Below are 14,098 nucleotides of genomic sequence, written 5' to 3'. Positions count from 1 at the left end.
GTATATGTCTGCTTGAACTCCGGTTCAATGCGGTCAGTACAGTTAGGGTCGAAAAATCAAGACGAGCGTTTGTGATTAAAAAGTATATAAATTGTCATTTTGTTTAAAAAAAAAATGGCAGATCGTTTCACTAGATAAGACCATTTTTACTCAGCTGGGATCGTTTAAAGCCATTTGAAGCTGGATTAAAACTGCATTTGGAAGTTCAAACTTGGGGGCACCATTGAAGTCCACTATATGGAGATAATTCCTGAAACGTTTTCCTCAAGAAACATAATTTCTTACGACAAGAGGGTAAGTAAATTATCTGTAAATTTTTGTTCTGGAAGAGAACTTCTCCTTAAACTAAACTTATTTCTCCAGTGCTGATGTCCCGCTCTCTCCATTCAGTCATTCATCTTAAATATAGCTGATCTAGTTAACATGGACATGTTAACATTAAATGTGCATATATGCATAAAATGGAGATCGGACATTTATTTATTTATTTGTGGAGACACATTTATGGGGGTTGGCCGGGAATCAGGGCCCATGTACTCCTTCATCCCCTGGTTGTTATACAGCCCTGGTTAAACTGATCTTTTCTGTATCATTCATGTTTTCAGGTGGCATTAGTTCCAAAACGAAGGTTCATGGTTGTTCTCTTGGCTGTGAAAGTGGGTCCATGAACTTTGGCATTGTAAAGTCATCTCAATCCTGCTGTGGCACTTCATTTTGTAATGCCAGGGAAGCTCAAGGTATTGTACTTTACTGACCAAGTGCACATGACTTCTTTCAACTAATCAGTCATATGAGATTTAATCAGAAACAAAATATAGAGTGGAACCCTTGTCAAGAATTGGAGCAAGTAAAGGAGTGTTAGAAATTATTAAAAAGATATTTCCTCCTGTAGATCCCAGAACAATTGTTCCCAATGGAAAGAAATGTTACTATTGTGATGGATACAGCTGCTCAAACATATTGAGCTGCTCAGGGACTGAAGATCGCTGCATTACAGCAACAGGTGAGAATCTGTTTGAGGAAGATTAAAGTTATTATATGTGCCTCTTTATCATTTATGGGTCATATTTTTAAACTTTTACAGTTCACACCACTCATATACCAACTCAGACTGACTCAACCTTTGTTTTATTTCATCAGGGACTTTTGAAGGACAGGCAGCAGTGGTAAAAGGCTGTGCCTCTAAAGCCATTTGTGATTCTAAAGCATTAGCTAGTGTTCACGACATCTCATGTTGTAAGGGGAACCTCTGTAACGATGATGAAAGTGCCACCGAGAGCGTCACCCCGAGCTTCATCCAGAACGCCACCCAGAGCTTCTTCTATGACGGTGATAAAAGTGTCACCGAGAGCGCCACCCAGAGCTTCATCCAGAGTGTCACCCAGAGCTTTGTGCACAGCAGTGCTGAGATTGTCAAGCATAATGATGCTAAGAGTGTCAGGAAGAGCTTCATGTATAATGATGCAAAAAGTGTCAGGAAGAGCTTCGTATATATTGATGCTAAGAGTGCCCCATATAATGTTGCTCAGAGGGTCACTCAGAGCTTCCTGTTCCTCTGCTGTTCATTGCTCTCCTTCAACCTGCTGCACTGAACCCAGCAGCTCTTCACATTCTGCAGCAAAGCCACAATGTGAAATACTGAATATAGCTTGTACTTTGTTCTATCATTACATAAAATGATCACAGATGTAAGTCCTCTATGGTAGCATTCTGCTTTAAAAAAATTATTCTTGAATTTTGAGAAATTATCAAATGTAATGTAAGCAAATCATAAAATAAAAAAATGATTTTAAAGTAATTGCGTTTATGATTGATACACCAGAACACGAAGGTGCATGTTTGATTAGAACAGTGGCTCTCAACTAATAGAGGCCTTTGAACACTTAAGGGGGCTTCAAATCTAATAATTATTTAAATTTAGTTACAGCGCTGCAGACTGTGACCTTTTTCTTGGTGGTGTGACTAAATTCGTTAGAGGTCACCACATTAGCACCACATTGTCCAACTGATAAGCATGGCTCACGTCCCATTTGTTTACAAGGTGGGGTTTATACACTGATCTATAATACAGTATATACACTGATCTATTATACATATTTTATATCAGTGGGGTTTAACTTAAACGAGCCACCAGGGGGCGATCGCAATGTTCCAGTGAACTCTCTTCACAATCGTCTTTAATGTCAGAGTGTAATTGATTTGTAGTTTCTCTTTAGATGGTGAGGTTGGGAGATGTGATCCTACAGTATTTGAAATACACAACTGAGTTCATAGTGTGCCTCTTCTATTTGTTGCATCCACTTGTAAATGTTTATAAAAACAATTGTTTATTAAGGCCAAAAGTGGACACATTGTTAAATGTTAAAAGGAAAACGTGAGGCGACTTTGACAGTTATGGATTTGAAAAACAAGGTGGGAATAAAGAATTAGACCTGTTACTGTGTTAAAGTGTGTAAACCTTTATCTTTTTTAGAGAGAACTCCTCAATATAAGCTTGAGCGGCAAGAAAAGTCGAGTTTTTATTGTGATCAAATTTATCAACAATGAATATGCAATTTTTTTAATACTAGGGATGTAAGGATATTATCAATATCGTGGTATCGCTATAGCAAAACTGTCTCGATATTATAGTTGTAACATGACATTCAGGATATGAAACGATAGTTCTTCCGTGCAAAAAGTGTGGTTTTTAAACAGTGTTGGGCAAGTTACTTCCAAAATGTAATACATTATATATTACTAGTTACATTACAATATTACGGTCTCTAAATTGTAATGCGTTACACTACTTTTGAGTTACTTTCATCAAAATATCCACAGATTATAAAATGCCAAAATACAAGTTTATTGCTGCTCATTATACATTCAGTGGAGGATAGCTAGCATAAAATTATAAAAACATATTTAGGTAGGCCTACCGGTATGTCTATTAATGTTATGTAGTTTAGTTTAAACATGGATAAGCACAAACCGCATTAATACTTTCATAAATATCACCGGCAAATAAAGCACAGTGTTATGATGTACAAATATTAAACACAATGAATAGCCTATAAACTATTTTAAATGGTTTTCAGAATAAAACAAAAATGAAGAATATAAGTTGCTAAACAAGCCAAAACGAATTAGGGTAAAAGCGAAACTGAAAGCAAACAACATTGTCCTCACCTCTCTCATTCGGCATGAACCCAATTAAATGTGTCCATATTCGTGATGCATTTGAATGCTAAACTATTATTTAAACCAGGATTTGTACTGTAAAAACATCCTCCTCACATGAGCAAATACATGTGTGGCCCAAGCTCAGGCTGAATGGCACGGATTGTATTACGCAGTACACACTATTTAACTTTACCAGTGTTTCTATATTTGATTGACTGTATTTTATTCTTATAATCAGTAGCCTGCTACCCACCACGAAAAGAATGCAATAGCGTGGCCCGCGATTTTTCCCAAGGGGAACCCCCCCCCCCACCCCAGAACGCGACCGATTTCTCCCACGATTGTAATTTCTCAGACGGGAATGCAATCGCGAATTCTCCTGAGGGGGAACTTTAAAATTGTGTTTTGGGCCATTATGCTTTGGCGCAGTATCTGTCAAATGAACTAAAACTGAAAGCACAACTTTCAAAGGGAAGTGTGCACTTTGTTCAGATGATCAGCTCGTGATACGGTGTTTTCCGCGCCTCAGAACGACTCCATTATTGCACGTGCTGTGAGTTTAGCAAGCCTTTGGAAATTCAACGGCCACCAGTTCAGTTATGCTTTAATTTCATACCTGTTGAATGTACCGTTTTAAATGAGTTTGACTGATAAACACCCTTACGGAAATTAACCATGGTTTTACTATAGTAGTGCCATGCTTTTTCAATTTTTACCATTTGTATAACTTACTACAAATAGCCTACAATCGTTAAACTATGGTCAGTGTAGTAAAAAGTTTTACGGTTTAACTTCAATTGCAATTTTTGGTTTTATCTGTAGTAAAATCTATGGCTAATTTGTGTGTGCGTTGGTGCTCTTATTCTGAGCCCCTACTGCTTATTGTTTAAAAAGGCTGAATGAATGTGTGGTAACTTCCTTATTTAACGATGTTAAACATTTGAATAATTTTTAACAGTAACACGTTGACAGTGTGACTACTTTGAATATTCATATTTTAGCATTAGGCTACAAACACTGGCACAGAATAGTGACTGACATATTTAATACAGATAAACCAAGGTTCATTGTGATCTTATTCATTAAATCAAGTGGCCACCCCACTCAAAACGGGAGACTTTTGAGACGCGTAGCTACTTCAGCACCAGGCGCGAGTCAAACGTGCGTGGAAAAGGTAAAAGAGCCAAATGAGCTTCAGTAGAACAACAGTGAACTGTGGTCTGATGAGGTGTTGTTAGGCTATATGTTAGTAAAACAAACTTTTCTGTCCTGTCAGCAATTTCTCTGTGCTCACGGCGCAAACTCTTCAACTTTACGCGAATGAGGCCACGCATATCGCTTCATCATAAATAAAGCACACAAGAAACTACAAGCATAGTTCTGTTGTCAGTTAAGTCATGAAATTACCAAGGCGATTAAAGCTGCAAACTGTGCATGCATGTAAATGCATCACATTAAAGAACATTTCTCAAATGCATATATTAAAATATATTCTGCAATTCGAGATCACAATATAGAGTTTTTTATTATTTGTAAGTTAATGGACAAGTAAATGTGAGCACAGTGCATTTATATTAGAAAATATGCGCAAATTTGTTTTTCTCTCTAATTTGTAAAGTACAAACAAAAATTAAACAATTTAAATGTATAAAATAACCAATTTTACATTCTGGCATTTATGTGCTGTTGACTTCTGACCTTTTTCACATTCTTATCACTATTTGCATGTCTCATCCATACTGTAAAAAGTTTTTTACCGGTTTCAACTTAAAAACTTAAGTTTAGCAGCTGCCTTAAGATTTTAAGTTAAATCAACTTAAGTCATTTAAACTCACAAGTTATGTCAACTCATTTTTATTGTAATAAGTTAAAATGACTTGTAGTTTTAAGTAGATTTAACTTAAAAACTTAAGGCAGCTGCTGAACTTAGGTTTTTAAGCTTTTTACAGTGCGCAATGTTGGAGAACAAGCTGACTGCGCAATAGTGAGCCCCTACAAAAATAGTCAAATTCACTCTTGATCTAATTACAAAAAACATCTCAATTACAATTAAATGAAAATTAATTGTATTCAGTTTCGTTTTAGTCACTAAAACAGTCCAGTACTTTATAGTCAAACACATTTTTATATTGAAATAATGAAGATTATTGTGCAACCCCAGCCTGGTTGCTGGCCCCTCTCTGGCCACATCTATGAAAACATCCCGATTAGATCTCAAACACTGCAGCGTCGCGATTAGGCCACTATAATAGAGCACTGACATCCTGTGGTGAAACAGTCAGGTATGAAAGCCACCGCTTTCTCAGATCAGTTTATGTTTGATTAAAACTTTAGATAAAACTGAGTTTGGAAAATGCTGTAATCATCAGAATATGTCTTCCCCTGTCACTAAAAAATTTCCGGACTTGAAATCATCCCGCAAACTCTCATTTTGTTAGGTGTTTAAATCAACTAGATGATTACAGCACCCTGAAATTTTACATGTGTGTCAGGAGACTCAAGTAGTCCATTTTCCTGAATTCGATGCGAGCCGCAACCGATAGATCAGGCATGTCAAACTCATTTCCTGGAGGGCCGCAGTCCTGCATCGCATTCTGAATCATTTGTAGAGGTTTGCTGGCACATGATGGAAGTCCAGCCAGAAGAGCATTGCAGTCATAACTGTCTGTTATTAATAGACATATTTTCTCATATGAATGTTAAAAGTATACCACAGCATTTTAGGAAATATACAAGCTGGTAAAGTGGGTACAGTTGATACACCCATTTAGGTCGCTATGTATACAGTAACAGTTCAATCATATAAAATAAAATGCATATTTAGAGGCTGTGTGTGTTTGTACTGGTGTTACGGGGCCGAATGTCCCAACAAGTACAGTAATACCAATAAATTCTAACCTTTCGGATTTTTTTTTAGGTCCCCATAAGGAAACAAGCTTATAATTCATATGGAATGACTGAAAATGTAAAAATGCAGAAATTTTTCAGTGATGGGTAGGTTTAAGGTACGCCTTAAATGTTTTCTAAAACTGTTTAAACTGCTTCCTGAAACGTGTCAGTAAATAACATAAAAGGACAAACACTACAATAAAAAAGGGCTGTTCTAATATAAACATGGTTATATAAAACATTCATTTATAGTATTTCAGAAGACTTTGCATCGTCTCACACAGCATGAATCTGATCCACAAATACTTCATAGGAGGTCATACAAATGCGTTATAAATGCACAACTAAATATGTTGTTCTGTATGCTTATACAATCCACAAACTACAACTACAGGTTATTTTGTATCTGTAATTTAATGCACAAATAAATCAGTGTCATGTGCATGATGTACACTGCTTCAAAAATATACAATCTATCTGACATTTGCACAACAAACAATGCAACTTGTATTTTTGTATTTTGGATGCACACTATAGATTGATTTTATAAGGTAACATAAAGGTTACACTTACAGGAAACAATCATCAATGTTTTTTCCTACTTAGTAATACTTTTACAACACATTTACATGTCCATGTTTGCATTACAAACAATTAAACACATACATGGAGAATATGAGTTTAAATGTGGTTATGTATTTAACTGTGGCTGAAAATAATTAACTACAGAAAAATAAATGGCCACAAACAGTATCACTATCATCTGTATTTCTGGTTCTTTGAGTCTAGTTCTTTACCTGTGTTTAGTCCTAGTTTCCTTAGTTGATATAGTTAATCATTGATTTACTTTTTAATCTAATTTGTTTCTTTTATCTCCCTCAGTAAGCCAGTGTATTTATATTTCCCTGTATGGTTCAGTTCTTCTTGTTATAAGGTTTGGCATGCTGTACTCTTGTGCTCCAGGGGGTTTTGTTTTAATTTATAAAAACTGACTTTGACAGAACAGACCTAAAACATGGATCTAGCTGCGGTTCAAACACGAGTTACTTTTTAGAACTGGTGGTAATGTCACATTATCTGTGTATTTCTAGTTTTGGTTTCACAAAATATTTACTGCTGTTATGTTGCATACAAGGGAGATGTACAATACTGATACAGACGTCATACTTTACTTAAAGCAAAATATAGCAGATCAAATATTTAAGAGCTTAACAAACAGAAAGCCCAGTGTGTTTGAGTGTTGATTATTATATTTGAAAATAAATAGCAACTAATTTTGATAGTTTAGGATCTATTGTCAAACACATTGTTCAAACACTCACTGATGCTTCAGAAGGAAACACGAAGCATTAAGAGCCAGGGGTGTAAACTTTTAAATAGAATGAAGATGTGTACATTTTTCTTATTTTGCCTAAATATCAGATTTTTTCATTTAGTACTACCCTTCAGAAGCTACAAAAGATACTTACATGTTTCCCAGAAAACAAAATAAGTTATATCTACCCAGATCTTTAAATTCATAAAGTTTTCACCCCCTGGCTCTTAATGCATTGTGTTTTCTTCTGAAGCATCGGTGAGCATTTGAACCTTCTGTAATAGTTGCTTATGAGTCCCTCAGTTGTCCTCAGTGTGAAAAGATGGATCTCAAAATCATACAGTCATTGTTGGAAAGGGCTCAAATACACAAAAATGATGAAAAACCAAAGAATTTGTGGGACCTGAAGGATTTTTTTGAAGAACAGTGGGCTTTATCTGTTTAGGACAAACAAGGCACTCATGAACACTAAGCAAACAAAAAACAGCTGTGGATCATTCAGGTAACAACACAGTATGAAAAAATCAAATGTATTTAACTTTTGAACAGGGTCATTTTTATAAATGTAACAATTATTTTCTCTTGTGGACATTAAACGTCTTTTAGGTGAAATATCTTATTCAGGTCAATATAAATATAAAAATAACATTCATTTTCTGATTCTGCAAGGTGTATGTAAACTAGATAGATAGATCAGAGATGTACATTTACATTGAATTATGTAAAATTCAAGTGAATGTGGCAATTTTCATTACAGCTTTTTAATTCCCTTACTACTTACAACAAGCTGGTAAATATCCAAAAATCTTAGTACTGATCACATAACATATCAAAAATGCATGCTTTTCCAAAAATGCTAAAAAAAAGATGACAGTAATGAAATGTAGGTTATGAAATGCTAAAAGTGTCTAAATAAATGCTAAAAGTGTCTAAATCTGATTCACATGAGGAGGTTGCTGGTGCAGATGCACACAGTAGTTGATCATAAAACAATGAACTTTTATTGTTGCATACGCACACATGCACACAAAACCCATAGATTACGGATAACGGAAATATGTCACAAGAAACCACAAACATGTCTTCTATGTAGCATCTCTCTTGCTTCCCTTGAGCCTAACTGAACTTCAGTGACTTGAGTGAGTGATCTTAAGCTTTTACAGACTCTTCAGTTTAGAGACTCTTCAGTTGTTATTAAAACTAACAACTCTGTACAAAAATGATTGTTGCAGTTTTGCATTTATGTTTGAAACAATATAAATAGATAAACAAATAAACAAACCTAAAAAGACAGAGTGACTGATTAATAATAGTATGTTAAAGGAATAGTTCACTTCCAGAACAAAAAAGTACAGATATTTTACTCACCCCCTTGTCATCCAAGATGCTCATGTCTTTCCTTCTTCAGACAATAAGAAATTGTTTTTTGAGTTCTCCAAATTCAAAAAACCTGAAAACCCCAAACCCACAAAGGGGACTTTTGCCTCCCCATCTTAGAAGACCACTCAAACCACTGTGTAGTCTGCTTCTCACGGTTGCATGAATATGATCTTCAAATAGATGAAAAACTTCAACAGATGCATGCATTATAAATGCACACATAATCCACAAACACATACTGTGATGTATCTGTGTTATATATGTATCTGTAATGTAATGTTATTTATCAAACGTACATTGCTTTAGAAAATCTATATATTGTAAAACAAACAGTAGCTCAGCCAGCAACTAAAATTGTATGCATTTTTGTCTTTTGGATTTTAAATTAGATAGCACAGTCATTGAAGAGGAGTGGACCAACAATCCACAGGCCACAATCAACAACCTGATCAACTCTATGCGAAGGAGATGCTTTGCACTGCATGAGGCAAATGGTGGTCACACCAGATACTGACTGGTTTTCAGACATCCCCGGACCCCTCCAAGACAGTAAAACTGCACATTTCAGAGTGGCCTTTTATTGTGGCCAGCCTAATGCCGAGTTCAGACTGCATGATTTTAGCCCCGATTTTGACTCGCCGACAGGTTTTGAGAAATCGCCGACAAATGCCCGAAATTACAGGCAAATCGGTGCTCGTTCACGCGAGTGACAATCACACAGTGTGAACCAGGGGCGTTGCTAGACCCTTTTTACTGGGGCACGTGCCCCAGTAAAAATATGCTGTGCCCCAGTAAAATCTCAAATTTGAGTTATAATTTACATTGATAATCCAAAATAAAGACATTAAACTACACGCAACAACTGAATTAACGAGTAATGAAAGGTGATCTGACTGAAAATCACATCGGCGATTACCTACAGCCAATTCAGGCCAGCGGGAAGTTGGGGGAAGAGTTACGAAGGTATTGACCACAATATCAACACAAGCATAGCTTCGGCTTCTTTTCTTTTCGCTGAAAATGAGTGCACATGCAATTTGTATGACAAGCTTCTTGCGGGCTACCATTTTTTTAAATAATAATCCCAGTCTCACGTGAGAACTTGCACGCCTGACCTCGCGTTGTTTCCATGTCACTTCTCACGTGTGTTTGGTTGTGAGACGTAGTTTGCGGACCGGGAAAAAGTTGTCGGCGATTCTTACTATTGTAAAGTCATGCAGTGTGAAACCCCCTGTCGCCGATCCATCGTGCAATGTGAACACAGCAGCGACTGAATGCTACCCCAGATACTCATGCAGTGTGAAAACATCTGTGACACGATTGCTTTGAAAATCCTGCAGTCTGAACTCGGCTTAACACAGATTTAGAAAGATTTGTGAACAATATTTGGGAGGAATAGGCCTTTTGTGTCAGATCTTTGAGTTCAGCTCATGAAAAATGGGGCAAAAACAAAAGTGTTGCATTTATAATTATGGTCAGTGTAGTTAACAGAAACTCTGAATATGATTGTCAAAGTGAACCGAGCTGCCCTCCAAAGGCAAAGTGCAGTAACTACGCAATCACTGAAACTGAGAAAAATGCCTTTAAAATTTTTACACCAGCTAGTCAAACATGTTGACACTCTCCTGAACCTGAACCAGGAGACTTTGCCACAAGACAAAACAATTGTCACAAAGTCCATTTTAAGCCTTAACTCAATTTTGACCAAATGTGTAGTTACTGCGCTTTGCCTTTGGAGGGCAGTAGACATTCCTGCTGCATTGATTAATTAAAGGGATAGTTCACCCAAAAATGAAAATTTGATGTTAATCTGCTTACCCCCAATGTATCCAAGATGTAGGTTACTTTGTTTCCTCATAAAAACACAAACGAAGATTTTTAACGAAAACCGGTGCAGTCTGCCAGCCTTATCATTGACCTGGATGGGCACCAGACCTTTAAAAGTAAACAAAAACATGCACAGACAAATCCAAATTACACCCCGCGGCTCGTGATGATACATTGATGTCCTAAGACACGAAACGATCGTTTTTTGTGAAAAAACTGAACAGTATTTATATCATTTTTTACCTTTGATACACAGCCACGTCCATCTGTAATGTGCACGAGTTTGGCATTAGTCACGTCACATGAGCACGCGCTCTAGCGTAGAATACGCAAGCGCCGGAAGCGATCTGTCGCATGTATACGACACTCATTGTTTACACAGAGCACAGAGATTGTGGGTATAGCGGCTATTCAAAATGGTAATTACTTGCGCGTATCCTGATTGTTTAAACCGATTTAAAGCTAAAAGATTACGTTAGTTTGCGCAAACTCATCCGGGACTTTTCACTGATTTCCCCTTACGACGTTTGCGTATTCTACGCCAGAGCGCGTGCTAATGTGACGTGACTGATGCACATGACAGATGGATGTGGCTGTGTATCAAAGGTAAAAAAATATATAAATACTGTTCAGTTTCTCACAAAAACCGATCGTTTCGTGTCTTAGGACATCAACGTATCATCACGAGCCGCGGGGTGTAATTTGGATTTGTCTGTGCATGTTTTTGTTTACTTTTAAAGGTCTGGTGCCCATCCATATCAATGATAAGGCTGAAAGACTGCACCGGTTTTCGTTAAAAATCTTTGTTTGTGTTTGTCTGAGGAAACAAAGTAACCTACATCTTGGATGCATTGGGGGTAAGCAGATAAACATCAAATTTTCATTTTTGGGTGAACTATCCCTTTAATATTATATTAGAAGACGGTTTAGTCTGTACATGTAACTTTTTCCCCTTTTAGACCTGCTGCAAAATGTTATGACGGCACCTTTGCATTTGTTGACATCAAACACTTACTGGAGACTATTTTTTGTATTGTGTTGTATTCATGTAATTGTATTTATCTTTTCTATGTATTCATTAATAACTTTCCTTTTAACTGTACACAATGTTAATGATGAATAAATCATGAAAAATGATGAAGTGAATGTGTACGACAATTTACAATTTTATAATTACTTTATTAGTATTTTAACAATCCAGTGGTAGGTCTTTAAAAACTCTTAGTACTCATCTCACAACAGATGATAAAAAAACACCTTATTTAAATAAGAAACCTTTGGCGTCAATATGCACAAGAGGCATTGGTAATTTTAGTTTTATGATGATTGAATTTTATAATGGGTAATCCTTTTCCCATTAACGCATATATGTTGGGGTGTCATTTTTCAATGTAAACAGTCACAACAATTTTATTTACACTGCAAAATTGACACATTTTTGACCCAATCCTACCCAAAACAAACCATTTGTCATTTGGTCAAAAAGTATTAATATTCCAGTCTTCCGAGGTAAAGAGATTGAGAGGAATAGACGCGACCACCGTCTCAATCCACTGTAAAGCTCAGATCCTGTGTGCAGTCTGTGCACAAATTTGAAAAATTGCCACCAGAACAAGCCTTACGTCAGATTTGGTTATGAAATGCCACTTGATTACGTCATGATATTGTTTGGGAGTATCTTTTTGAATGAGATGTAAACACGTATTCTTCACATAAAGATATCGTATGGCTTCAGAAGACTTGGAATGCAACACAACTTGTTTGTAATAGTTTTTTTTTTGTACTGCTTTTTATGGTCAGTTTTTGCAATAAATACATTTGACTGTACTTTTATTTGCCTGTTATGTGTTTTATATTGTTCAGAAGTGGGTAGGTTTAGGATAAGGACTGGGTTATGTGCTCCAATGAAAGTATACATTTATATCAAGTGATTTCTACGTTTACAAATGCATGCAAACCATTACACTAAGGCAAACAACTGAGGTACCCTGTGCATTAAAAAGTGATGCTAAAGGGGTACCTTGAGTGTCAAAAAGTGACACCAAGGGGTCTTGACCAAGCATCAATTTGTGACGAGTTGGGAGTGAGCACACACGAAAACAGTGCCTGTATTACCTCAGTAGTGAAAAATGACATCTAGCCTTTAAGTTGCTAAACAATTTTACTGATAAAATCATCAGAGCGACGCTGACGACACGTTTCTGTACGAATGTATGTTTTCGTGTGTGCCTTTGTATGGGAGACAGTGGGAGAAAGAGCGTAAATAAAATGTCATTTTGTGGCAAAAACATGGAAATAATTTGTCATTTTTACCACCTAGTCATCTAAAGGTTAGAGAAACCTGGAGAAGCCAACAAGCCACAGTGTTTTGCATCTACTGTGAAATTTGGTGGAGGATCGGTCATGATCTGGGGGTTCTTAAAAAGGTTGGAATCAGGCACATTGTCTTGGTGAAGGGTGCATCAATCAAGCCAGGTACAAGGTTGATCTTTTTATTCCCCAACTCTGAGGGTTGTTTTTTCCAGCAGAACAATTCTCCATGGCACACAGCCAGGTCAATCAAAGTGTGGATGGAGGAAGCTTAACAGCTTTGAAAGGAGTATGTAAACATGTGCAAAATGACCTGTAGGTAAGTTTTGGTGTTGGTTGTGTCTGAGTGAGACAAGAATTAATTTAATGTGAAAGAATACCTACATGTAATTTGTCCCAAAGCAATGGGAAATGATCCACGATGCAGTTCACACAGGCTGCTGTGCGCACTGTGTAAAGAGTTTTTAAAAAGTGACCCAAGTATTGAAAAATTATAATTATTATTTTGTTTAATGTTTTTATTTAATAACAATAATCAGAATTATTAGTAGTCATATTGATATAAAAAACAAAATTTTTGGCCAAATTCTGCAGCCCAACAAACAGGCACAACAAACTTTGGTGTTTGTTTGGTGCAAATACACAATCGAGTGTTTGCCAAATCTGAACCAGGAGAAAATATAATCCAAAATAAAGACTTTATCAAACAGAAACGTAGGGGTAACAATCAAACACCATAACAATAACGCAAGACAAGGAAACGAGGAAAACACTAGGCTTATAAACACAGGGAACGTAATCAGAGAGAACAGAAACAGGTGTGGGGCTAATTAAAACAACTTAACAAGAACAGGAAAAGAACCATATAATGAAACTCAGGAACAGAATCAGGAACACGGGAAAAACAGTAACAGGTGTGGGGCTAATTAAAACAACTTAACAAGAAAAGAAAAATAACCGTATAAGAAAATTCAGGAACAAAAATAGGAACATGGGGAAAACAGTCAAAACACGTGACACATTATTCTACGTATTTAAATATGTATTTTCCTAAAAGTTATTATAGAATATAATAAAGAATAAAAAATAAAACTTTATTACTATTACTTCAACATACACTCTCTATCCACTTTTTTCTTTAACGTAGAAGAAAGCCTATGGGAGAGACTTCGGGTTCATTATCCACCATAAGGAAATAATGAGATTAATAACAAC

At 36.3% G+C, this 14,098-nt stretch overlaps 1 protein-coding gene across 1 annotated transcript in view; it reads left to right on the top strand.

Moving 5' to 3' along the window:
- Window positions 1–1,758, top strand: part of LOC141291866 (urokinase plasminogen activator surface receptor-like) — a 3,515-nt gene extending 1,757 nt beyond the window's left edge. The window contains exons 3-5 of the mRNA XM_073823880.1: window positions 606–737; window positions 893–1,003; window positions 1,141–1,758. Coding sequence (XP_073679981.1) covers window positions 606–737; window positions 893–1,003; window positions 1,141–1,592 — 695 coding nt within the window. The 3' untranslated portion in view covers window positions 1,593–1,758. The remainder of the gene's footprint in view (window positions 1–605; window positions 738–892; window positions 1,004–1,140) is intronic.
- Window positions 1,759–14,098: the final 12,340 nt, after the last annotated feature.

The sequence above is a fragment of the Garra rufa genome, chromosome 19, assembly GCF_049309525.1.
Source record: "Garra rufa chromosome 19, GarRuf1.0, whole genome shotgun sequence".
Classification (NCBI taxonomy): Eukaryota; Metazoa; Chordata; class Actinopteri; order Cypriniformes; family Cyprinidae; genus Garra; species Garra rufa.
The sequence above is the reverse complement of the archived record's forward strand: the minus strand, read 5'-3'. Positions and strand labels throughout refer to the sequence as shown.